Source organism: Manis javanica, chromosome 8, assembly GCF_040802235.1.
Source record: "Manis javanica isolate MJ-LG chromosome 8, MJ_LKY, whole genome shotgun sequence".
Taxonomy (NCBI): Eukaryota; Metazoa; Chordata; class Mammalia; order Pholidota; family Manidae; genus Manis; species Manis javanica.
Genome location: NC_133163.1, coordinates 113,620,340 through 113,646,288, shown reverse-complemented (window position 1 = coordinate 113,646,288; position 25,949 = coordinate 113,620,340). Strand labels below are relative to the sequence as shown.

At 40.7% G+C, this 25,949-nt stretch overlaps 2 protein-coding genes and 1 pseudogene across 7 annotated transcripts in view; 2 read left to right on the top strand and 1 right to left on the bottom strand.

Moving 5' to 3' along the window:
* ZNF609 (zinc finger protein 609) overlaps positions 1-25,949 on the bottom strand; it is a 299,633-nt gene that overhangs the window by 175,002 nt on the left and 98,682 nt on the right. The window lies entirely within an intron of this gene.
* LOC140843187 (transmembrane and coiled-coil domain-containing protein 5A-like) lies at positions 142-25,949 on the top strand. Its single transcript, XM_073211993.1, has 12 exons — positions 142-247; positions 777-821; positions 1,820-1,969; positions 2,399-2,519; positions 2,897-2,947; positions 3,659-3,730; positions 6,435-6,491; positions 6,943-7,002; positions 7,418-7,482; positions 8,544-8,598; positions 10,419-10,459; positions 13,889-25,949. The coding sequence occupies exons 2-12, from the start codon at positions 787-789 to the stop codon at positions 14,085-14,087; spliced, it is 906 nt and encodes a 301-aa protein (XP_073068094.1). The 5' UTR covers positions 142-247; positions 777-786; the 3' UTR covers positions 14,088-25,949.
* On the top strand, positions 10,845-10,957 carry LOC140843314 (small nucleolar RNA U13; annotated as a pseudogene).

Genomic DNA, 25,949 nt, shown 5'->3' with positions numbered 1-25,949 from the left:
ATACCCACATAGCCTTGGAACTCTGCATGAATGACCATTGTGACCCACTCCACTGTGACATGCTGCCCCACCCATCCTATGTCAATAGCAGAGTCCTGACCCTTTGGAAGGGTCTGACACTCTACTGGTTGGTTCCAGTGGGGAAGGACTAGACTTCAGAAGCTGAGCGACTAAGGTAGAATCAGGAAGCCATTTACAGAAGGGGGACAGAGTTTATTGAAGACTTGGAGATAAAAAGGGAACTAAGGTACAGAATGAACCAAATTATCTACTTCTGCTTGGTTTTTCTGAGCCCTATTTAATACTAAAGATCTTAATATCTGATGATCCTTACAGAGTCCTGGCTAGAGGCCAGAAAGATCACTTTTCAGGGCGGTCATGCACCTACACTCATGCCCAGGGGGCCTTAAGGAAAGCAACTGGCCACGGAGCAAAAAGGGACTTAAGACGAAGGGATGACCTTTATTGATTCTAATTACCTGGAGCATAGTTTGAAAGGGTTCTTGTTCTAGAGAACCATCTCCGCATGGACACACACTGAATTTTCCAGCATTATCCCTGTATCCTCACTGTATCCTTATCTGAGTTACAGTCAGATGAGGGACAGAAGAATCAAAGGGCTGGGTTTTGTCATGGCCAAAACCTGGGGGGTTGGAGGGAGGAAATCAGTTGACTTAATTTTGTCCATATACTTAGGGACACTTGGCTAGTTACTCTGTGTTTCATAAATGGGCACATTTCCCCAATTCATCCGATCATCTCTGCTGGTATTTTAGGGAATCTACAATGGAAGAACCCGAGGAGGATCAGCTAGATCACGAGTAAGTATCACGATTATGCAAAGCCACATCCAAGGACCAAGGTGTGAAGCAGGTCTGCGCTGCATGACTTCCCTCATCTCCCCCCCCCCCCACTCCCTCCTACGCTCCTGTCTATCCAACCCCCTGCTGACACCACCCCAAGCACTCCATGTCCTCCTGAAGTGACAACTGTTATAAATCCTGCATCCAATCAGCCCTTCCAAGGAAGGACTTACTTTGCCAAAATCATTCCTCATTCCCACTCAAAACAAAAGACCTCTCCCTCACACTTTATCCCCAGTTTATAGGTTCAAAGAGAAAGCAATTAACTGACACACAACAACAAAAAAAAGTTACTGAGAGCTTCCCATTTGCCAGGTACCCTTTCTAAACCACTGAGGTATTACCATTATTACAATCAAATTTACTTCAAAAAAGATGTTTGTATTCTTGAAAGTGAATGCCTGGATCATATCTGTGTGTACTCAGTGGAGTGACTCCCGTGGTAGATTCTCAAGCTTTGTAGCAGACAATGGAGAAGTTTTGAGATGGGAGGAGGGAGGGAGAAACAGAAGCCCCATCTGCTCGTGGAGAGCTCTTGCGGCATAAGGCAGGAACCAACTCTAAGTGATGTGCCAGGTGCCTGGATGAAAATACTCAATGGAAGTGTATTTCGTGAGCAGATTTTGTGCACCATTTTCCTGAGAAACCATTCTCTCCAACACAAGAGGCTATTAAGGAAACAATCTTCTCCTGGAACCAGGGAGGAGGTGCACTATTACACTGAGCACTTTGATCAAGAAAGCCTGGGAAAATCCTCTTGCTCACGGAGTTCAGAATTACTGAAACAAACTGTAAGGGCATGATTAAGAAATACAATTTCCTATGAAAAAGGAAAGGTGTGCTCCCAGAAACAGCCAGGTTGCTGAATCACAGGTCTCCTAGATATCCCTTCTGGCCCAAAGATCCCTGACCCTGAGATAACTGGCCCTTGTTCCTTTCGTGGGCTGAATCTATAGGTCAGAGGAGTTGGAGATCTTAAGACTGACCCAGTCAAATAGGAACCTAGAAAGTCTGAACACAGACCTTGAAAGAGACCTGCAAATCACAGATGAGGCAAATCAGGAACTTCTTCTCCAAATCCACAAGAAAGAAGAAGAAATACAGAGGTGAGTGCTGGGTTTTCTTGAGGGAAGTTCCCAATCCAAGGGATGGGATAGAGGAGAAGAGACAAACCTGAATTTTCCCACTTGCTCTAGACACCTCTATCTTATGTAGCAGTTCCTTCTTCATTCTTTGGCATTTTCTGTGGCTCAAACCCGGAATTACAGCAAGTTTCAAAGAGATTCTTAAAAGACTGGATGATATTCACCTGAGCTGAAAGAACACTAGGGTGTTTGACTCAGGACTCAGGTCAAACGTTGAAGTGATTTTTTTTCCTGCCTTTGAAGTGATTATGATGGTAAGGACCCAGGAAAAATGGGCTTCCAACTTGAGAGCCATATTTACTGACCCTGAAGGAACCCTTAAAACTGATAGATGTGTTTTTCCAGTTCTGAAGCTGTCTGTTCCTCACACTATGTGCTTGTGTCATTCAGGCTGGAAAGTGAGATCACTCAGACTCAAGACCTGAAAGATGATGAGTGGGAGAAGGAGAACAGTACCACCGTGGAAAGGGAAAGAACTTTGCAAGACCGGGAAGAAGAAATCGCCAGACTTGTAAGCAAGGAGCTGGGAAGAACCATCTGATAGGTTTTATTCCTCAGCTTGTCTCTCATTAGTCATCAGATAAGCTAGTCGTCTCTTTTTTACATGCAAAGAATAGTCAAAAGTCATGGTAAAATATGTGTCAGTGGCACAGTATCTTTGGTAATATTCAATATTGGGAAGCCCTGCATGTGGGCATGTCTATCCTGGTGAGTTGGTATACACATACATATGTGGAAATCAAACCACAGGTCCTCTACCTGACAGTAGCAGTGAGGTAGAGTTACTGCAGGGAAACAGCACCTGGTGAAAAGGAGAACAATCAGCTGAATAAAGGTGGGTGGCAGCAGGGAGCTCCGCACCTATGCTCTGCTTCTTTCTCTCAACAGGAAAGGAAAAATGAGACTCTGGTGCACGGTATAAGAGACCTTCAAAAAAAGGTGGGTTGGGGCTCTAGTTTTCCCCACGTTCCCCGCAGCGGCTCCAGCTGTCAAAGACACAAGGGAGGGAAAATGATCATAGAGGATCCCACGTGTCAGAAAAGTTTGTGCTGGGGGGCGGGTTCTACCCCTGCCCCACTCTCCTGAGGCTGAGCCTCGTACCTGAATGCCATGGACTTCCCCTGCAAGCATGAGGTGAAGGCAGTGGGTGCGACATTTGGGCTATTTGGTGATCCCATGGGTTTTTCATTCTATCACAAGAAAATGGAATCCACTGACACTTTGTCGGAAGGTGAAAGGTTAATTTTATTTTCAACAGACCTTTTAAAATACTTAAATCCCAAGGGCTTCCCCTTTCCTTATCCAGGCATTCACTCTACCTCAACTGCTGCTCAAAATACAGCGGGTTTCCTATGATCGCCCTACTTTCTGACCCCCGCCTGCAGCCCTCTGTAGCCTGGAATGGCACAGGGTTCAGGGAAGTCCTCCTGCTTGTGCAGACCCTAGCTTTGGTGGCCGACACTAGTGAGAAGAAGACGGAGGTAGAATAAAGATGTTTCCAAGGGCACCAAGTATCCATTAAGGGACAATCTCCTGGCAGCTTTACCAAGGCCATGTTATTGTTTCTACACACCAAACAGTGTGCTTGTCTTCTAGAATTTTTTATTTGATGTATTTTTATTTGAAATATGTATTTATTTAAAATCATAGCTTACAAGGAAATCGCAAAAGGAAACCAAGTGTGAACAAGGCCATCTAAAGGGACCACTAGAAGACTCAAAGGTAAACGAAAAAGCAATCTTGAGTGGGTTTGGGTTACATAACCAGGAAGCAAGCTTTTAGGTGGAAACAACTATCAAAACTGGGATAAATTCTTTGTAGTTTTAGCCCATGTCAGACTTAAGCCTAGACTACTGAGTACTGAATTCTTTTCTGCCCTTGGTAAGGAATTTCACTCTGAAGCCATATATTTTGTTTCTCTTCCTTTAGGAAGAGCAGAACACAATTGCACAATGCATATATCACACTGAAGTCCCTAGTTTATATCCTGGTCCCAGCACTTAGTGAGGTATATGAAGTTGGGCAATTTAATCAGCCCCTTCCAGCCTCAGTTTGAAAAACTGAATGAAATTGTGCATTTTTAACTCTCCTTTTTTTGAAGAGTAAAACCTTGAAATGTCACATATTTAACGTGATTATTTAAAAGTCTAGCTGAGGCAAATGTATGAATTCATAGAGCAGAGCTAGGATTTGTCAAATCTACTGTGTGCTAGGTAATTTACACACTCTATCACTGACTCCCATCCAGAAAAGGATTCATTCAATTTATCACCCTAATATTTAGTGACCTCTACCTGCTGAGTGCATCATCATACATTGCTTAGCATTTCTCTAATTGTGTTCCAAAGATAAAAACCTGGGCACAACCACAATCCATCTGATCAAAGATGCAAAAAGGTGGACTTATTTTTTTATTCAGAAAGCAGGTACAATTCTTACTTGATATTTTCTGTAGAATTCCATCTTCCCCTGCCTTATTTCTCTTTAGCTTCTTAAGCTCACACTTAAGCCCATACTACGTCTGTGGAGGCCCTGCAGATATGGACACACTGAAAATAGAAATACAAAGTGAAAAATAGAGAATTCCCTATTTCCTGTCAGCCAAGTTAGTACTGATGGCCACAAAAAAAACACACACAAAACAGGAAGTCCAAAGCCACCCAAACAGCTTGCTTGGCCATGCCTGTCCAGGAAATGTATCTGGAAAGGAAGAAATGTGGAGCCTGCATGTGCTTCAGGATAAACTTGGGGCTCCGGTTAGAAAGGCTTATGAAGCCCCTTGACTAGCCTTGCCGTATAACTAAGTGCATTGGCTTCCTTCTGCTCAAAACAAGTTTTCTTGACAGCAGCCCAGCAGAGCCCATGGCAAGGCTTTAAGTCTGGTGATGCTGTGTCACCTCAGCTGAGCAGGAAGACTATAGGTAGTTCCAGGTATTGTCACAACAATGGCCATTATTTTCCCAGAAGCTATTAGCCCACCTCCAAAGAACTCTAAAGCATTACTGACCCTTTAGATTACTCCCATTTGCCTACATGCGCTGTAGAATTCTCAAGTGATTTCTCTAATTCTATGAAATCCATAGCATCTCTTGCTTCTGTTCTTACATCCTGGCAATCAGCTCATCAGTTTAATGGTAGGCCTGCTGCGCCTCTTTGTGTCTCAGACCACCGTCCTCAAGATACAGCCCTTAGCACATCTGGCTCTCTGGCCCTGGGTATTATTGACTGAAGAGGAAAGGAACTGTTAGAAGTCTTCCGATGTGAAACAATGGTACTAGATCAAAGAGGGAACAGTAGAGCTAAAAGTGGAAGGAAGGAAAAACGCAGGCTTGTCTGCTCTAACGAGGGAATATCCCCCGAGCACATCTATTCCTCGGCTACATTACCCTTCTGCAAGCCACCATCAGCCCTTGCCTGGATGCCAAATCAGCCTCTTGGTCTTCCTGCTTCTGCTCTTACCCTTAGTCTACTTTTCACACATAGAAAAGACTTATTCTTTAAAAACACAAATCAGATTATGTCCTTACTACTTCGAGTTCACACCTGGCTTCTCACTGCAATTAAAATACGGAACCAAACTCTAGAAGCCACAAGGCCCTACATAATCTCACCCAGGTCAACCTTTCCCCACCTCATCTTCTCCTTCCCAGGTGTGTCCCCATGCTCCAGCCACATAACTTCCACATACACACTAAATATGTGCTCTTTCACAGTCTTGGCTCTTGCTGCAACCCTGCATGGGGCGTATTTCTTCCAGATCTCCATTTGGCTAATATTTACCATTTAGATTTCAACCCAGTATCATCTCATCAGACAGGACTTCAGCTATGATAGCTCTCATGCCATCGCTATCACTACATTTCTCTGTTTGTATTTCTTTCATAGCATTTATCATTATCATGTTGACTTATCTGTTCATGTCCCCAACTAGAATGTCAGCTCTGAGAGGCAGAGACTCTGACTCTCAATCCTGTTCACCGCTGTACCCTTTCTACTCTCATGGCCTTCTGCCCATCACTCCAACGTAGTGACCAATATAGCATAGGATTTCATCAAATAAGGAAGGAAAAGAAGGAACAGGGAATATGGGGAGCAAAAAAGGAGTGAGCAGTAAGCATATAAAAGGAAAAAGAAGAGTGAAGTTTTTCAAGATCGATGTTTTCCCTAAGAGAAATAGCTAAGAAGGAAGGAAGCTAAGAATTGTAGTTTAAGCGTGAGTGGAGCCCTGATGAATGCTAAGGGCTTGGGAGTGTAGAAGGGCAGGTTCACCAGAAGGACGCTGCATGGTTGGACTCTCCCCCATTAAAAAGACATCTGACATCATACCTGATGCATGTCAACCACCTGTCAGGTAACCTTTGAGACAGCATTTCAGAATGGAATCCTGCTTGCACCTTGAGTTATCCATCTCCTTCCCTTTCTGTAGGTTAAGTTACAACAGCTGGAAGCTTCCTGTGCCGACCAAGAGAAGGAACTGGCCAAGGTGATGGTAGTAATTTCAGTATTACTTCTCCCAGAGGAAGGAAAAGTTGATGTTCAGTTAGACGATGCAATACATTCTGCAAATGACTGAGTTACACATAATAAGGCTCCAGATCCAGAACCATTATGGGGTTGGGGAGGGGATGAAGGAAAGGAAGATGAATGCAGTCTCCTAGGTTTCCTTCTCTTCAAAAATTTTTACAGGATATGTTCCATATCTGTATCTTCAACAAATAGTATCTATTCTTCTCCCAACTGTCCCAAAATAAAATCCCCCCCAAAATAAAGCTTATCTATCCTAAAAAAAAAACGAGTTCATATATACAGCAAAAACATATTTAGAACAATTAGAAAACTACATTTAGGGTCTGGGATTTAGGAGGAAACAAGTATACTCTTGTTCTTAGAGAAATTTCCTGAAAGAAATTTAAGACTGAATTTTGGTTTCCCAGATAATGGAAGACTATGCACATGTGGCCCAGCTCTGCAAAGATCAGGTCTTCTGCATTAAGGTACAGTTTCTCGGTAATGGGACACAAAAGGGTTTGTAAGGTACAGACAGGATAATATGAAACCAGGCTTTTCAAAGAACACTTTCTAGGACAAGATTAACTCTTCAAAGTGGCATTACAAAGAGACTTTGGGTCCCTGACAACCCACCACCAATATCATTCCGTTACAGCCCTGGTCTCCTGACCTCTGTGCTCTTAAATTCATAATGAGCACTTTTCCTTTCATGACGCCAAATACCCAGGGACCTGCCGGGAAGGTAGGAAGTACAGCGAGTGACCAGGAGTGGTGGTGGGTGTCGGGGCTAGAAGGAGACCAAGCATTCATGTTACCACGTAATAACACATGCTTCTTATGATTAGAAAAAGTGTAAGGCTTCTAATTAGTAACTACGGCTTCTTTTATTTCTCTGGGAAGAAGTACCAGGAAACTTGGAGGAAAACAGAAGAAGAAGCAGAGATGCGGCTCCTTGAGAGAGAAGTGTGAGTTTCGACAAAAAAAGGAACTCCTTGGTTTTAGTGGTAACTCCAGCTCAGCCTGGGTCAGAGCAAACATTCCTCTGACCAATTCCTACGTGGGACTGAGTGAGCCCCAACACCACATCTCTCTCCCTTCTGTTAGCGATTGTTTGACTCCCACTAAACCACACCAACATCAAAAAGGAGGTCCTTGTTCCATCCTTCTTAAAAAACCATAGAAACATATCTCCCTTCATGCTTCTATCACATGTTCAATTATTCAGGTTTATATTAAGGGCAGGAACATCTGATTTTAAAAGGGCTGGTGGTCAGGCACTCTGATGAGTAGGACATTCCTACTTTCACAGAAAAGCCCTTTAAACTAATACCACCCTCATTTCCCCAAAAACATAGAGACTAAGCCATATAAGATAGGTATGAAACTAACCTCTAGACACACGAAGGCCATCATATTACAAAACTCAAACTGTACGCTATATTAACTACTAAACTGTGACCATTAGAGGTTAGAAATGGTAAGACAAAAGCCCCTCCTTTCTGAGTTTGTCTAGAATTGAAATGGTGAGAAAACAAAGTAAAAAATCTCACTCCCATTTCTTGGCCCCTTTTTAGAAGTTACATCTTAACTTAGTCAAGAAGTACTTATATTTATTAAATATTTTAGAATCTTGGGATCGAGGTAAAGAGACCCAAACTTCATAGCGCCTCTAAACAGCCCTGGTATGCATTGCGGCCTGGGAGGGCCACAGGGTACCTGCTCTTGGAATTCTGAAGTATGGCTTCAGTGCTAAGCTCAGTTTCTAGAACAGAGCTGCCCAGTAAAACTTTGTGCCATCCAATAGTAGCCAGTTGCCACCTACTGAGTACCTGAAACATGGTAGTGTGACTGAGGAACTGATTTTTTTTTAATTTTAATTAATTTTAATGTTCACAGGTACATGTAGCCACTGACTTCCATAGTGGACAGCACAGCTTTAGAATGTAAAACTTTTTAAATAATCATTATGTAGTATGAATATTTGAGTGTACTTTATTCAACCCCTATCTCATTCATTTCCCCCTAGATCAAAAGTCTTGAGCATGAGCTCTGCAAAAAAATACAACAGCCAAAATAATAAGGTGAGTGTTCCACCCTGTGTCCTCTCACTCAGTGCCACTGCCTGTCAGAGTTTTCAAAACACTATAAGCCACGAAACATACACAAATCTTCCCATGTGCATTTTCTAAGATGAGTACTAGATGTAATTTCAAAGCATTCCAACCTAAAACCTGAAACAAAGAAAACATGTAAATGACATATCCTCGTAGAAACTAGTCTAAGACCTCAGAAGGTTCAGAATGCAAGCAAGAAGGAACATTAACTGAGGGTATAATACTCTACAGAGAAGAGGCTAATATATGACACATATACCACACCGCCCACCTCCTGCAATCACAGAACTCTTTCCAGGTGATCCCAACATGGTCCCGAATCTTTCAAAACACAAAGCACCAGGGTTATCTGTCACTATCTGATCAGAGATGCCCCATGAGTTAACATAAGAAGTCATCACTTCTTTATGACAAAGCTCCAAGACTACTCATATTTAACATCGTGATGTCACCAGCACATATGTAAAGGTCAGAAGGACATAGAATTGGATGCAGAGCATCACGGCTCTTTGCCTGTTTGGCATTTTGGGGCAGCAAGTTCACAGGACTAAAAGATAAACTTTTATTTAACTTTATTTTTGTAATGCATATTGGTTTAAGAGGCAAGGTTGACTGACATTCACCAGAAATTTTTTGGCATGAAATATATGGTCTTGATAACCTCAGAAAAAAAAGAAGTCTTCTTTTCCCAAAAGGCAAACATTAATAATACACCATTGTCCCTGGGGTCATCTAGATGTTCGGGTATATGTCACACATGCCCACAGTGACCATGACTCCAATGGTCCTGAGCAAGTTATTCTGGCCCCTCTCTTGCATATTCCACTCAGCAAAAAAATTAACTGGACCCTGAAATTAACTGGACTCCCCCTCTCTAGGACGAGGCTTAGCATACTTTCTGATATGTCCCCTCATCTACCCCCAATGGTTCATCAAAGTATTCATCTGACTACCCATCAGAGGAAAAACAGAGCGTGTTCATCAGGGTTACCAGAGTCCCATGATGGTCCCGAGCCCTGAGTCTGAGCCGTCCTTACAGAGATGCTCCCTGAGCGCTGATCAGAGGGCGCTTCACCTCATCGGACTCAAGCTATAGAACCAAATGTGTAAAACACACAGTTTCTCATGATTCCAATTCTATGAGCCTTATTTACACAATTTTAAAATAGGATCTTAATTCCTCCATCTTTTTATCTCCCAAGGAAGTTAAAAGGAAAATGAAATAACTAAGGAAATATTTTGTAAAAGAAATGTCACAGAAATTCAGGATATATCTTCACCTTTCCATTTTTATACATTCTAAAACTTATCTCAGAATATATTTCTGTGGTGTCCATAGCTTGTTCATTCCTCTAAGGGTTGCTGGCTGAGCTGAAGGTAAGCAAAGAGTTATGAGAGCCCAGAATGTGGATTCCCAGAGGTCCAGGCTTCAGGCCCGGCCCTACCACTTACTAGCTGTATAACCTTGGGCAACAGACGTTACGTTTCTATGCCTTCCTTTACTCCTATCAGTATATAAGGAGGTGATACAAAATTATATAGAAATATGTAAGTGTGTGTGTATATATATATATATATATACGTGTGTGTGTATGTATATATAAATAATACATATACATATATATGAATATATATGTATGTACACTGTCTTTGAAAATTTCATCTGTTTATGCTTATGAAAAAAATTTGTATGGTATCTAAACATAACATATAACTAATGGCTCACTGAATATTACTTCACAGTGATGAAACTGCTTATTTATCAATGTCCTTTCTTCTTCTCCCAGGACAATTCTCTCCAAAAGAAGGGAATATGGCTCTGTAAAAGGCAAGTAAATATCTTTGAGCAAACTTCCTGAACACTGGGAGATCTACTAGCCATCCTGCAGACGACAAGGAGAACCTTGTATACACATTCACACATTCTCACACACACACACACACACACACACACACACACACACACACACACACACACACACACACAGAGTCAACAAACTAGTGTCATCAGTGACCACATTTCTCAGTTCTAATGCTATGACTTCTTGCCGAAAGGCAATTACTAATCTCATTTTCCAGTATTAGCAGCCAACAGCCGAGCAGTAATCACAAATGGGAATGTTATCACCTAAAAGACATGAGGCAAATCTCACATTTCCTCCCTCTTCCCTTAACAATCAGAATTCATTTGATGTGTCTGGATCCCCAGTAGAATCAGTAGATTAGAAATGGGGTTCATAAGCATAGTGATTGGGTTTTCACCCTATTGTATGACACATGCCTCCCTCAAACCTTGTTACAATGTCAACTCTTTACCACTGAGATGAAAAATATATACATACATAGGGAGAGAACTTCTAAATGCAATATACTGCTGCCTAATAACAGATAAAAGAGAAAATGATCGTGAAAAAGAGATAAAGCACCTAACAGTATCCAGCACATCATAATTGCTCAAAAATATTTGTTAGCCTAAGAACTCAAGATTCAAACAACTGAGTGCATATTAGTTCTGAAGGAATCACTGTGACAGCAAAGATCTGTTTTCATGAAGTCCTTGCATTTTCAAGAAAAGGTCAAATTATGTTCAATATAATCTGTTTAAGAAGGCATAGAGAAACATATATTCAAAGTGGTATAAAACATGATTTAGAAAGAGTTCCATCAAAATGATTAACATAAAATTATTGGTGTTTAAAGGTAATTTCCAATGGTCTAGAATATTGGCTTAAGGGGGATATCCCTTCATACAAGGTAAATGAAGTACTACATATTTTGGTGTCCCTAAATATAGTGTTCTGGAACAACTAGTAGAATTTTTCCTAGAAATCCTACAACTGCCTTCACCTATACTTTTAACACCAGTGCCCAGCATGGATTCGCCCATGTGGACTCCCAAGGGCTGTCTGCCTTCAGTTGGTAATCTGGAGGAGAATGTACAAATTTAGATCACCAACCTACAAACACCTTTCCTCTTGTTTTACTCGACCATTCTGTGAGGCACGGGTAGGCTGGTTGTTAACTCAAGAGATTAAAAAGTTGGTTATTCCTAAGATTTTCCCTGGGAATGTCACCCACAACCTCCTTATGAATATTGTATCCAGCTTCAAGGAGATTTGTAGGAAGGAGGAAGGAGGTTTGTAAAGGGCTTCTGATTCTAATTCTAAGATACTTGACTAGAATGGATCCTGGATCCGGGCTCTAAGATCAACTCTAGAGAAAAACTTCAGAGAACTGGTGGGGAAGGGGTTCTCTCTGACTACTGAGTGCAAGTGGTAATGAATTTGTCCTGGGGCTGGAGGCAGCCCAGAACAGCCGGATAAGGTTAATGTAGGAAGGAAACAGTGGAGGTTTGCTCGTGCAAATCATAGTAACACAACAAGGGCAAAAAAATTCATCATTTAAAGAAGAAATCAAGACCACCATAGGGAAATTTAGAGAAATGTATTAAGAAATATTAAAAGTATCATGAATGAAAGAAGAGAAATACCATGATCATGGATAGGAAGCCTTAATACCAGAAATATATCAGTTGTCTCCAGTGGAGAAATAGTCAATTCAATTCCAATCAAACTCCCCAAAAGATGTTTCATGCAATTGAATGAAATGATTCTAAAATATACTATATTTGGAGGAGTAAAGGGTCAGAGATAACCTGGAAATTTTAAAGAAAAGTAAGAGGTGGGGAATATGCCATTTCAGATATCAGAACTTACTATGAAGCTACAATAATTATGATAGTGTGCTATTGGGACCAGACTAGGAAAACTGAACAATGAAATGGAACAAAAAAAAAGCTTAGAAACAGTGCACATTTAGACCTTTGATATGTAACAATAATTATATGTCATAGGGGAAAGGAAGAATTGTTCAAAAATATGGTAGGGACAAACGTTATCCAAATAAGACAAAAAATGGTATCAGATCACTAACATTCAGCATATATAAAAAGCAAGCCCAATGTGTTAAAGACTTAAATGTCCACAAAAAGAAAGAAAGGAATCTTTAAAATTCAGCATGAGTTATCTATTCCCACCTAACAAATTACCCAAAAACTTACTAGTTTCAAGTAATAAACATCCATCATCCCATAGTTTCTGTGGGTCAGGAATCTTTGAGTCATTTAGCTGGGTACTTCTAGCTCAGGGTCTGTTGTGAGGCTACAGATAAGATGTTGGCCAAAGTTACAGTAATTAGAAGGCTTGGCTGGTGCTACAGGACCTATTTCACACTGGCTTTTTTGCTGGATTTTGGCAGAGATCTCTCAGTTCCTCATCACATGGACGTCTCCACAGGGCTGGTTGTGAAGCCTCCCAATATGACAGCTGGTTTTCTCCTGAGAATAAGGAAGAAGCTGTAGTGTCTTTAGTACCTAGTCTAGGAAGTCACACACTGTCACGTCACTTCCACAATATTGTATTCTTTAGAAATGAGCCATTAAGTCCAGTCCACATCCCAATGAAGGGAAATCTCATAATGAGAGGAGTATCAAAGAATTTGTGAACATATTTTTTAAATGCTACAAACTCTCAATGAAGATACAAGTATCTTTCAGACCTTGGTATAGGGCATGGATTTTTAACACGACATAAAAAGGATTGATTCTAACTAAAGGAAAGGTTGATAAACTAGCCTTGATTAAAAATTGTTAACTTTTGCTCTTCAACACTTCGAGCAAGTGAGAGTTAGAAAGTAGAGGGAAGTTACTCAAAGTACACATGGAAAAGGATTCATATCAAGAACATATAAAGAATTTTTACCATTTAGTAAGAAAAGCTCAAACAACCTAGTAGATAAATGGGCAAAAGGAACACAGAAGACCAATAAACCTATGCACAGATATTCAGCATCACTGTTCCTCAGGGAAATACAAATCAAGACCATAATGAGAAATTACTTTACACCCATTTGATTAGTGAAACTTTAAAAATCTGACGGTAAGTGTTGGAGAGGGTGTAGACCCACAGAAATGTATACTCTGCTAGTGGGGTATAAATCGGTGTGACTACTTCACAAGATAATTTCAGATAATGATAAATACTAAAAGAAAATAAAACACAGTGATGGAAGACAGTAACTAGCAAGCCAGCACTAGGGAAGGACCACATTTACAAGGGGTTGCTGGGAACGGAGACAAGATTTAGTGGGAGACATCTGAATATCAAGAAGGAACCAGGTGTGCATTTAGGTATGACTTACTGTTCTGTTCCTGGTCGTCTAACATCTGGCTAACAGTTTCTTGGCTTTCTCTTTTCAGGATTTTTCTATTTCTCTTTTTCATCACCCTATTTTTCATCACACTGCTGGGCTACCTGTTTTTCCACATAAGCTTCATAAATCCAGATCTCCTCATCGACATACTACCCAGGATACTGAGCAGGAGCACCTTGTGGAGGCTAAGGAGCTTCCTCTCTGCGTCCCTCACACTTCGGACAGAGGACTTGTTGCCCCACTAACCCCCAAACATCCTTGGAAAAAGAAGGCAAGTGGTACGTGACTGTGTACACTAGGAGATGGTGGAACTCGTAGAGGGAAGATGTTTTCTTCAGTTTTTCCCTTGAGGTTTGCCTACGGATTACCTTTCCTCCCATGTTGCCTTTCCAAGATCAACCTTGCCCAGTAAACAGCTCTGTCAATAGATTTCAGTGGCTATAGGATAAGCTAAATAGTATGAAATAGTAAACAAAGTAGACCATTTTCAGAATAATGTCACCGATGCTAAACAAAGTTAGAGTCCATCAATACTTCTAGTTAATCTTAAAAATGTAAGAGACTGGACCTCTGCAATGCAGATGGCTCACTACTGATAATTAGAACTCTATAGCAGCAAGTGACCTTAACTTAAACTAACTTCCAAATTACAGCAAAATTAAAAAAAAGATATTGCCTATGGAACTAAAAATATGAGGTTTCAGGCATGGCTGAATCCAGAAGTTTCACCAGTGTCCTCAGGGCTTCATCTCTCTCCCTCCTTTCCCTGAATGGGCATTGCTCCTTTAAGTGGCAATCTTCTGCCAATAACCTAAATCCTATACTACCAGATTAGCAACTTCAGCACAATCACTCTTTTCCAATAGCTACAGCAGGAAATACCAAAGAGTCTGTATTGGCTGAGGTCAATTGCCTATCCCTGTCCCATAATCAGCTGATCATGTGTCAGCAAAGTCATCCTTTAATGAAAGGCTTAAAGGCAGCTTGGACCACAGATAAATATTTCAAACAGAAGGAACCAAATGGAAAAAAAAAATTAAGCAACTTTCTTAGTCTGGTAAATTGCCAAGAATGAGTAAATTCTTTCTTCACCTCAGGCCTCAGAGAAAACAAAATCCTTTTCTCCTGGCAATTACTAGAGTAATGTGCAAATACGCATTGTGTGACCGTACAAGTCACTGAGTTTTTACCTGGCACCCTAAATGGAAACACCCTCCACCACCTCAAAGAGCAGCACTGCTCGCGTGGCTTATTCCCACACTGAGTGGCAGAGGCCTTCTAGGGTCCTGTAGAATCTGGCAGTTTCTGCCCAGTAGGTGTGGCCTTAGTAGGTGCTTCATTAAACCAGACTTCGTTCTTGGCACAAGGGGAGGATAAGGTATGGCCAGCTCCCATGTACCACTGTCCTGCCACATGATAGAGCAAGAAATCCACTCCTCTGCCCTCATGAATTGGAGACTTAGAATTATGAAAGAAAAAGTATTTTTACACATTTTAATTTCAGAGTCACTTACGAAAACTTAAAAAAATTTTTCCTTTCATGCATCTTTCATTGTTCATCACTATGTTTTGTCTGCTCTAGCTAAGTGAAATAATGCCGAGAAAACAGTTCAAAAGCTGTTAGGAAGGACACATATCCCTAATAACATCTTGAAGTCCATAATTGCCCTTTTTGTTGGTTAAAGTAAAGGTAAATGGTGACTATATCATTCAGGGTCACACCCAGAACATAAAATTGAGAATGAGAATTCAGAGAGTGGAGAGAACCAGCAAAAACAGTTGTTCCCAGAATGTAAAGTGAGTCAGAAAAAAAACCCAGTTTCCTCTATGTGACATCATTCCTGTTAGACGGAGATTCTGGCAGCTTTAGATGGTTTTATTAAAAAGATCATGATGATGGAGGGGGGAGCAGGGAAGGGAGGAAGGAAGGAAGGAAGGAAGGAAGGAAGGAAGGAAGGAAGGAAGGAAGGAAGGAAGGAAGGAAGGAAGGAAGGAAGGAAGGAAGGAAGGAAAAAAGGGAAGGAAACGAGGCTGATCTGACAGTGAACTGCTGTTCTCTTCTACATGACTACTTCACTGCAGCCATTGACTGTGCTTCCTTTAATTTTATAATACTGAGAAGGAGAAGTTTTCTAAAGACAAGCTTCAACGGTTAAAATCACTGTTGTAAAAATTCCTTCTGCTAAAGAGCAAAACTAATGGAGGCTCTTCTGTGTTTGCAGCGAAAATAGGGAAGGAGCATTCACATGCAGTGTGGAATTAGAGCCTGGGAACAGATGTAGGGGAGGTCAGCTGCTGTGGCTGGGCTGTCTTGATTCTCCTGCTGAATATTTACAGCGGAGACTGGCTGCAGGTGCCAGGAGTTGGCCTCCCAGTATCTTGACCATTGCAAACAAGGAGCAGCTTGCTTTGTCTCTGAGCAGTGCACTCTTCCCTCATGATTTGACTACGGCTGAATGGCTCCCTCAGAAACAGCAGAGGGCACTGTTCCATGGCAAATGCAGGCTCTCCTCAGAAGCTGTTTCTTTACCATAGGTATATACTGTACCCCTGCAAAGTGCCGACCAGATGTGGGCAGGTCTGTGATAACAGCAAAACTGTCCCATTTTTCACAGGGTCATCGGCCAGATCTGGGTTTGAACATCAAGAGCACGGATGATGAAGTCTCCTACCCCAGGTGCTGAGTCACTACCTACAATGATCATCTGCCTAATACCTTCAGAATATGTGTTCTAAGTGGAAGGATTTCCTTACACTGTCTCTGCCCTTATACGTATGCCCACCATGGGGCAGAATTCCACAGTTTGATAAATTTTGAAAAGAGATATCGCTTCACAGTGCTATTTATATTAAGTTTAATAAATAAATAAATTTAAGATTCATGGAGGCAGAAAAAGGATGTATGTTGCTATTTACTGTACAGAAATGGACAACGTCCTGGAAAAATACAACCTTCCAGGACTGACCAAGGAACAAACACAAAAATCTAAACAAACTAATTACCAGCAAAGAAATTACCCAAGAACAAAACACCCGGGCCAGATGGATTTAGCTCGGAATTTTATCAGACATACAGAGAAGATATAATTCCCATTCTCCTAAAGTTTTCCAAAAAATAGAAGAGGAGGAAATACTCCCAAACTCATTGTATGAAGCCAACATCACCCTAATACCAAAACCAGGCAAACAACCCACCAAAAAAGAAAATTAGAGACCAATATCCCTGATGAACATAGATGCAAAAATACAGAACAAAATAGCAGCAATATGAATTCAAAAATACATCAAAAGGATCATACAGCATGACCAAGTGGAATTCATCCCAGGGATGCAAGGATGGTACAACATCCGAAAATCCATCAACATCATCCACCACATCAACAAAAAGGAGGACAAAAACCACATGATCATCTCCATAGATGCTGAAAAAGCATTTAACAAAATTCAACATCCATTCATGATAAAAACTCTCAACAAAAATGGGTACAGAGGGCAGGTACCTCAACATAATAAAGGCCATATATGATAAACCCACAGCCAACATCATATTGAACAGTGAGAAGCTGAAAGCTTTTCCTCTGATATCGGGAACAAGACAGGGGTGCCCACTCTCCCCACTGTTATACAACATAGTACTGGAAGGCTTAGCCACGGCAATGAGCAAAACAAAGAAATACAAGGAATCGAAATCAGTAAAGAAGAAATTAAACTGTCACTATTTGCAGATGACATGATATCGTACATAAAAAACCCTAAAGACTCCACTCCAAAACTACTAGAACTAATATTGGAATACAGCAAAGGTGCAGAATACAAAATTAACACACAGAAATCGGTGCCTTTCCTATACACTAACAATGAACTAATAGAAAGAGAAATCAGAAAAACAATTTCATTCACAATAGCATCAAAAAGAATAAAATACCTAGGAATACACCTAACCGAGAAGTGAACGACCTATACCCTGAAAAACACAAGACACTCTTAAGAGAACCTAAAGAGGTCACTGACAAATGGAAACTCATCCCATGCTCCTGGCTTGGAAGAATTAATATTGTCAAAATGGCCATCCTGCCCAAATCAATACACAGATTCGATGCAATCCCTATCAAATTACCAACAGCATTCTTCAATGAACTGGAACAAATAGTTCAAAAATTTATATGGAAACACCAAAGACCCCGAATAGCCAAAGCAAACCTGAGAAGGAAGAATAAAGTGGCGGGGATCTTGCTCCCCAACTTCAAGATCTACTACAAAGTCACAGTAATCAAGACAATTTGGTACTGCCACAAGCACAGAGCCACAGACCAGTGGAACAGAATACAGACTTCAGAGATTAACCCAAACATATATGGCCAATTAATATACGATAAGGGAGCCATGGACATACAATGGGGAAATGACAGTCTCTTCAACAGATGGTGCTGGCAAAACTGGACAGCTACATGTAAGAGAATGAAACTGGATCACTGTCTTACCCCATACACAAAAGTAAATTCAAAATGGATCAAAGACCTGAATGTAAGTCATGAAACCATGAAACTCTTAGAAGAAAACATAGGCAAAAATCTTTTGAATATAAACATGAGCAACTTTTTCCTGAACGCATCTCCCTCAGGCAAGGGAAACAAGCAAAAATGAACAAATAGGACTACATCATACTAAAAACCTTCTGTACAGCAAAGGACACAATCAGCAGAACAAAAAGGCATCCTACAGTATGAGAGAATATATTTATAAATGACATTCAACAACGGGTTACATACAAAATATATAAAGAACTCAGATGCCTCAACAACCAAAAAGCAAATAACCCTATTAAAAAATGGGCAGATGGTGTGAACAGGCACTTCTCCAAAGAGGAACTTCTCCAAAGATGACCAACAGGCACATGAAAAGACGCTACATATTGCTTATTATCAGGAAATGCAAATTAAAACCAAATGAGATATCACCTCACACCAGAAAGGATGGCCAACATAGAAAAGACTAGGAACAACAAATGCTGGTGAGAATGCAGAGAGAGGGGAACCCTCCTACACACTGCTGGTGGGAATGTAAGCTACTTCAACCATTGCGGAAAGCAATATGGAGGCTCCTCAAAAAACTAAACAGAAATACCATTGGACCCGGGAATTCCACTCCTAGGAATTTACCCAAAGAATACAACTTCTTACATTGAAAAAGACATATGCACCCCTATGTTTATCGCAGCACTATTTACAAATATCCAGGGGGCTAGGAAAAACAGGAGAAGGGGATTAAGAGATACAAGCTTCCAGTTATAAAATAAGTCATGGAGATGTACAGTACGCTATAGGGAATACAATAAATAATTTAATAACTTTGTATGGTGACAGATGGTGTGGGGAAAATGCAAGTTTCTATGGCCAGAATCCTCACCTGACTCTAAACTACTTGATAATGTTATTGGCCTACTGCTAGGCCACACCTGTAGTCAATAAGCTATTACTGACTGAGTCACTATGTAAAGTGCTCTGGGCAGAGGCCGACATGGAGGTGGATTAAGGACCGGCAGACTGCTGGATACAGATGTGGTTCTAGTGCTCAACCTACTGCCAGGAGAATAAAGCCAGGTAGTAAATCCTTTTACCCCAAGAACATTCTATTGTCATTTGCTGGTTTCATTGAATCCATAGTGAACCTGTCCAGGGGTGAAACCTCCAGGCAAGAGAGATGGTAACTAGATTTATTATGGTGATCATTTCATAACGTACAGAAATATCTAATCACTATGTTGTACACATGAAACCAATATATTGTATATCAACTATATTTCCCTAAAAAAAAATTGTGCAGGAAGTGAAGGTGCTTATGGCTAAGATTCTCACCTGGCCCTGGTTGGCTTACTCACTCCATATGAGTGGGAAATATGTTGTTACTGACTCTATTAAGAGCTCTACCCAGTGCTTTAGGTGGCATGCTGCAAGGATTCAGGAGAACAGAGACTGGAGTGGTGGCAGTGCTGAGGACAGAGACTGAGATGACTGTGGGGGCAGAGAGGCCCAGAGACAGAGAACAGCTTGCTGCATGCAGACTTGCTTGAGTAGATGGAATTCTAGTGATTGACCTGTCACCATGGTAATAAAGTTGGGTATAAACACTTTTACCCCAAAAACATTCAATTGTTATTTTTGCTTGGTCTCATTGTATCCATAGTGAAATTGTCCAGGGCCAAAAATCATTGCCAAGACAATGACCAAAATTTGTACAGGATAAAATTGCACATGATGAATAAAAAAATTCATCTATATTTTCTTTTTATATTCAAGATTCTTATTTTAAACCCTGTTTAGTTTAACCTTACTATAGATTTCATTGTATAAGAGTCTCTCTCTCTCTCTCTCTCTCTCTCTCTCTCTCTTTTTCCTTTCATAGAATCAGAAGGAAAGGAGAGTAATGAAGACAATGGCATATCCTAGAAAGAGCACTAAATTAAAAGGCAGTAGTACTGACTTAATCTAAGCTCCACTATCAAGTCACTGGGTGGCAGATTGATCTCTAATCTTCCTCCCTCCTCCCTTACTGCCACAGTTTAATCCACAGCATCTCTGGACTACTGCTATAGGTTATTGCAGTATCTCCCAATTGCCAAACTGACAACAGTCTTTTTTCCAATCCACCGACCACAAAGCCTAGAATTACAGTCATAAGAAAAACATTTAAATGAAGCATTCATATCTATAGGTTGTATAAATCATTCCTACAAATCATTAAAAATTTTTCTTTAAAATGAGTAAAGGATGTGAATAAGCAATACACAGAATACAATCGACCAATAGAAATAATTTAAATACGACATTGACCACACTAAAAATTAAAAAGATACAAATTAAAATGACAAAGCATCTCTCCCATCAAATTATCATAACTACACATACCCAGTTTGTGCAAAGGTATTAAAAATCAAACTTGCATATTAAAATCTTGTTTACATAAAGGAAATATTTTCATAATAATAAGAAAATTTACAAAACTGTAGTAATCAAGACAATTTGGTACTGGCAGAAGAACAGACCCATAGACCAGTGGAACAGAATAGAGAGTCTAGATATTAACCCAAATATATGGTCCATTAATATATTATAAAGGGGACATGGATATGCCATGGGGAAATGACAGCCTCTTCAACAACTGGTGTTGGCAAAACTGGACAGCTACATGCAAGAGAATGAAACTGAATTATGTCTAACCCCATACACAAAACTAAACTAGAAATGGATCAAAGATCTTCATGTAAGTCATGAAACCATAAAACTCTTAGAAGAAAACATAGGCAAAATCTCTTGAATATTAACATGAGCAACTTTTTCATGAACGTATCTCCCCAGGCAAGGCAAACAAAAGTAAAAATGAACAAGTGGGACTATATCAAACGTAAAAGCTTCTGTACAGCAAAGGACACCATCAGTAGAACAAAAAGGCATCCTACAGTATGGGAGAATATATTCATAAATGACATATCTGATAAGCGGTTGACATCTAAAATATATAAAGAGCTCATGCACCTCAACAAAGAGCAAATAATATGATTAAAAAATGGGCAGAGGATCTGAACAGACACTTCTCCAAAGAAGAAATTCAGATGGCCAACAGGCACATGAAAAGATGCTCCACATCACTAATCATCAGAGAAATGCAAATTAAAACCACAATGAGATATCACCTCACACCAGTAAGGATGGCTAACATCCAAAAGACAAACAATAACAAATGTTGGCAAGGATGTGGAGAAAGAGGAGCCCTCCTACACTGCTGGTGGGAATGTAAACTAGTTCAACCACTGTGGAAAGCAGTACGGAGGTTCCTCAAAAAACTCAAAATAGAAATACCATTTGACCCAGGAATTCCACTTCTAGGAATTTACTCTAAGAATGCAGGAGCATAGTTTGAAAAAGACAGATGCACCCCTATGTTTATCGCAGCACTATTTACAATAGCCAAGAAATGGAAGCAACCTAAGTGTCCAACAGTAGATGAATGGATAAAGAAGATGTGGTACATATACAAAATGGAATACTATTCAGCCATGATTTGTTGCATCATTTGCAACAACATGGATGGAGCTAGAGGGTATTATGCTCGGTGAAATAAGCCAGGTGGAGAAAGACAAGTACCAAATGATTTCACTCATGTGTGGAGTATAACAACAAAGCAAAAACTGAAGGAACAAGACAGCAGCAGACTCACAGAACCCATAAATGGACTAACAGTTACCAAAGGGAAAGGGACTGGGGTGGGTGAGGGGGAAGGGAGGGATAACGGGATTAAGAGGCAATATGACTAGTACACATAACGTGTTAGGGGGGTTGCACGGGGAAGGCAGTAAAGCATAGAGAAGACAAGTAGTGACTCTAGCATCTTACTATGCTGATGGACAATGACTATAATGGGGCATGTGGTGAGGACTTGAAAATGGGGGGAATCTAGTAACTACAATGTCACTCATGTGATGGTATATTAATGACATTATAATAAAAACAAATAAAATAAAATAATAATAAGAAATCCATACTCCTTAATATGACTTAAGGCCTTTTACAATCTGGCCTTGGTTTTTCTTTTCTCTACACACTACCTACCCTTAGCTTTACCTGCAGAACATAAAGAAAAAGCATGGAACATGTCAGATTTTTCATCCCCCAGCAATTAGGGCCATTCTGTTTCTACTGCCTGAAATGATTCTTTCCTTTCCTTCTCTTCTCTTCTCTTTATCTCCTCAATGCAAATGACATACTTCCTTTCAAGATAGAATTCAAAAACCTCCTGCAGGGAAAATGGAAGTTCCTATGGCCAGGAACCTCACCTGACCCTAAACTACTTGATGATGTAATTGGCCAACTGCATAGAATAATTCTTACACACCAGTTGGTAATGAGCCATTACTGTCAGTGTTAGAATATAAAGAGCTCTGCCCAGTGTTCTGCCTGAAGGCAGAGGCAGAGGCAGAGACAGAGACAGAGAAGTGCTTGCTGCATGGAGACTGCCCCAGAGGCAGATGTGATTCCAGCACTCAACCTGACACAGAGAGAATAAAGCTTGGTATAAACCCTAATTTGCCTGGGGAAAATTCCTCTCAGGCAAGACACCCCCCCACTGCCTTTGCATGATACACCCAAATTTAGTTGTCTTCTCCTTTGTGTTCACATAGCACTTTAAAACTCAAGCACCTTAACACATTCCTACTAAAAGTTATTATTGCCTTCTTAACAGATTGAGGAAGGAAGTCCTTGAGGGTCTAGTCTTATTTACTCTTGTTTCTTGAGGGCTGAGCATATACTTGATGCTCCATAAGAAATGAATTAATAACACTTCATCTAGCACCGAGAGCTAACAATAAGGCTTTGTTTCTTCTTACAAAGATTGGTATTCACTAGTACCATAAATTACATTTTTCAGCCAACCACTATCCAAAACACCAAAACCAACTACCTTATAAAGGTAATATAGGTTTTATTATTGATGATTTACAAGGGTAAACAAGCTAAATTATTAGTTATTGGTAAAAGCAATACTTAATAAAAAGAATATGTGGTCTTGGTAAGTTAAATAGAAATTTTTTTTAATGTTAGAGAGATTTTCTCAAGATGGCGGCATGAGCAGGGTGGTGGAAATTTCCTCCCCAAACCATATATATTTTGAAAATACAGCAAATACAACAATTCCTAAAAGAGTGACCAGAAGATATAGTACACAAGCCAGGCTACAACTGCTCTTGTTTCTTGAGGGTTGAGCATATACTTGATGCTCCATAGTAAATGAATTAATAACACTTCATCTAGCACTGAGAGCTAACAAGCCAGGCTACAACTGCAAGAGCCCAACATTACACAGAAAAGGGTAGTATACAAAGCCGTGACCCGGCAGACCCGAGCATTCCTCCTACCCCACCTCACCGGTGGGAAGAAGGGAATCAGAGTGGGGAGGGAGTGGAAGCACAGGACTGCTACATAACTAGCCCTGGTCGTCTGCCCCAGGAAAACAGACACACATTGCATGGTGCATTGGATATTGAAGGAGTAGAAAAGCAAGGTCTGAGATTGAGACTGCAAACAGGTTCCCACAGACAGCTGCCCTGGGACAAAAGAAAAGCGGATGCTTTAAAAATCTTAAAGGGACAACGGTTTAACAGGTGGACAAAATTGTCCTGGCATATAAGCCAAGGAGGCTGGGAACTGTAAGGGTCTTCAGGTGCCCTAACCCACTGCGCTTCAATGCAGGTACAAAGCCCCTTGCAGTGATAAGCAGCCTGCTGTTCTCTCCCCTCTGCTGGCAAGGCAAGCAAATTGCTGACCCGCCATTGTGGCAGAACAGCTGGGGAGCAGTCCAGCCTACAGCAACCACACAGCTTAGCACAGAGGCTTCTCCCTGTGCGTGCCTAACCAGCCCTGAACCAGAGGTTGGTCCCTGTGCACTGTTGACTGGCACAGACAGCAGAGACTGGTGCAGAGTCCGGAAGGCACAAAGGAGCTTTGTTCTCATGGCCACTCTCCTGCAACCCACGCTGGTGCCCTAGGCCACCCTGAGAGCTGCCCCACCCACGGCAGTTTAAGGGATTAACCCAGAGGCTGCTCCTTGCGTGCAGTTGATGGCACAGATAGTGCTAGATGGGTGAAGAGTCCAGGAAGCATGAAGGGGCTCTGTTCTCCCAACAGAACACGCACTGCTGGCCTGCGACCCCCACCATTACCCTACGCCATCTCGAAGGACGCCCCCCTGATGGCAGCTTAGGGGATTAACCCAGAGGCTGCTCCCTATGTGCAGTAAACTGGACAGTGGAGAAAGGCAAGGCGACTAGCAAGCAGGAAGTGATGTTATTCTCCCAGCTAAAACAGTACAGACTAAAACACTGAACATATAAAGAGTGGAGGAGGAAGAAAAAGAAGGGAGAGAAATAAAGAATTATCAGACTGTGTTTACAACAGTGTAATAAGTGAGTTAAGTTAGATAGTTAGATAGTAAAGAAGCTGCCCTTGAACCTTTGGTAACCATGAATCCAAAGCCTGCAATGGCAATAAGTACATATCTATTGATAATCATCCTAAATGTAAATGGACTGAATGCACCAATCAAAAGACAGAGTAACAGAAGGGATAAAAAAGCAAGACCCATCTATATGCTGCCTACAAGAGACTCACGTAAAACCCAAAGACATACACTGACTAAAAGTGAAGGGATGGAAAAACATATTTCATGCAAACAATAGGGAGAAAAAAAGCAGGTGTTGTAGTACTTGTATCAGACAAAATAGACTTCAAAACAAAGAAAGTAACAAGAGACAAAGAGGGACATTACATAATGATAAAGGGGTCAGTCCAACAAGAGAATATAACCATTATAAATATCTATGCATGAAACACAGGATCACCTACATATGTGAAACAAATCCTAACAGAATTAAACAGGGAAATAGAATGCAATGCATTCATTCTAGGAGACTTTGACACTCAACTCACTCCAAAGGACAGATCAAGCAGACAGAAAGTAAGTAAGGACACAGAGGCACTGAACAACACATGAGAACAGATGAACCTAACAGACATCTACAGAACACTCCACCCAAAAGCAGCAGGACACAGACTCTTATCTAATGCACTTGGAACATTTTCCAGAATAGAGGAAATACTCGGCCACAAAAAGAGCCTCAGTAAATTTAGGATTTAAAATGTACCAATCAAGTTCTCAGATCACAACGGTATAAAACTGAAAATAAATTACACAAAGAAAATGAAAAAGCCCACAAACACATGGAGGCTTAATAACATGCTCCTAAATAATCAATGGCTCAATGACAAAATAAAAACAGAAATCAAGCAATATATGGAGAAAAATGACAACAATAATTCAACACTGCAAAATTTGTGGGATGCAGCAAAGGCCATGCTAAGAAGGAATATATTGCAATAAAAGCCTACCTCAGAAAGAAGAAAAATCCCAATGAACAGTCTAAACTCAGAATTAACGAAACTGGAAAAAGAAGAACAAGTGAGGCCCGAAGTCATAATAAAGATTAGAGCAGAAAATAAAATCGAGAAGAAGAAAATAATAGAATCAATGAAAGCAGGAGCTCATTCTTTAAGAAA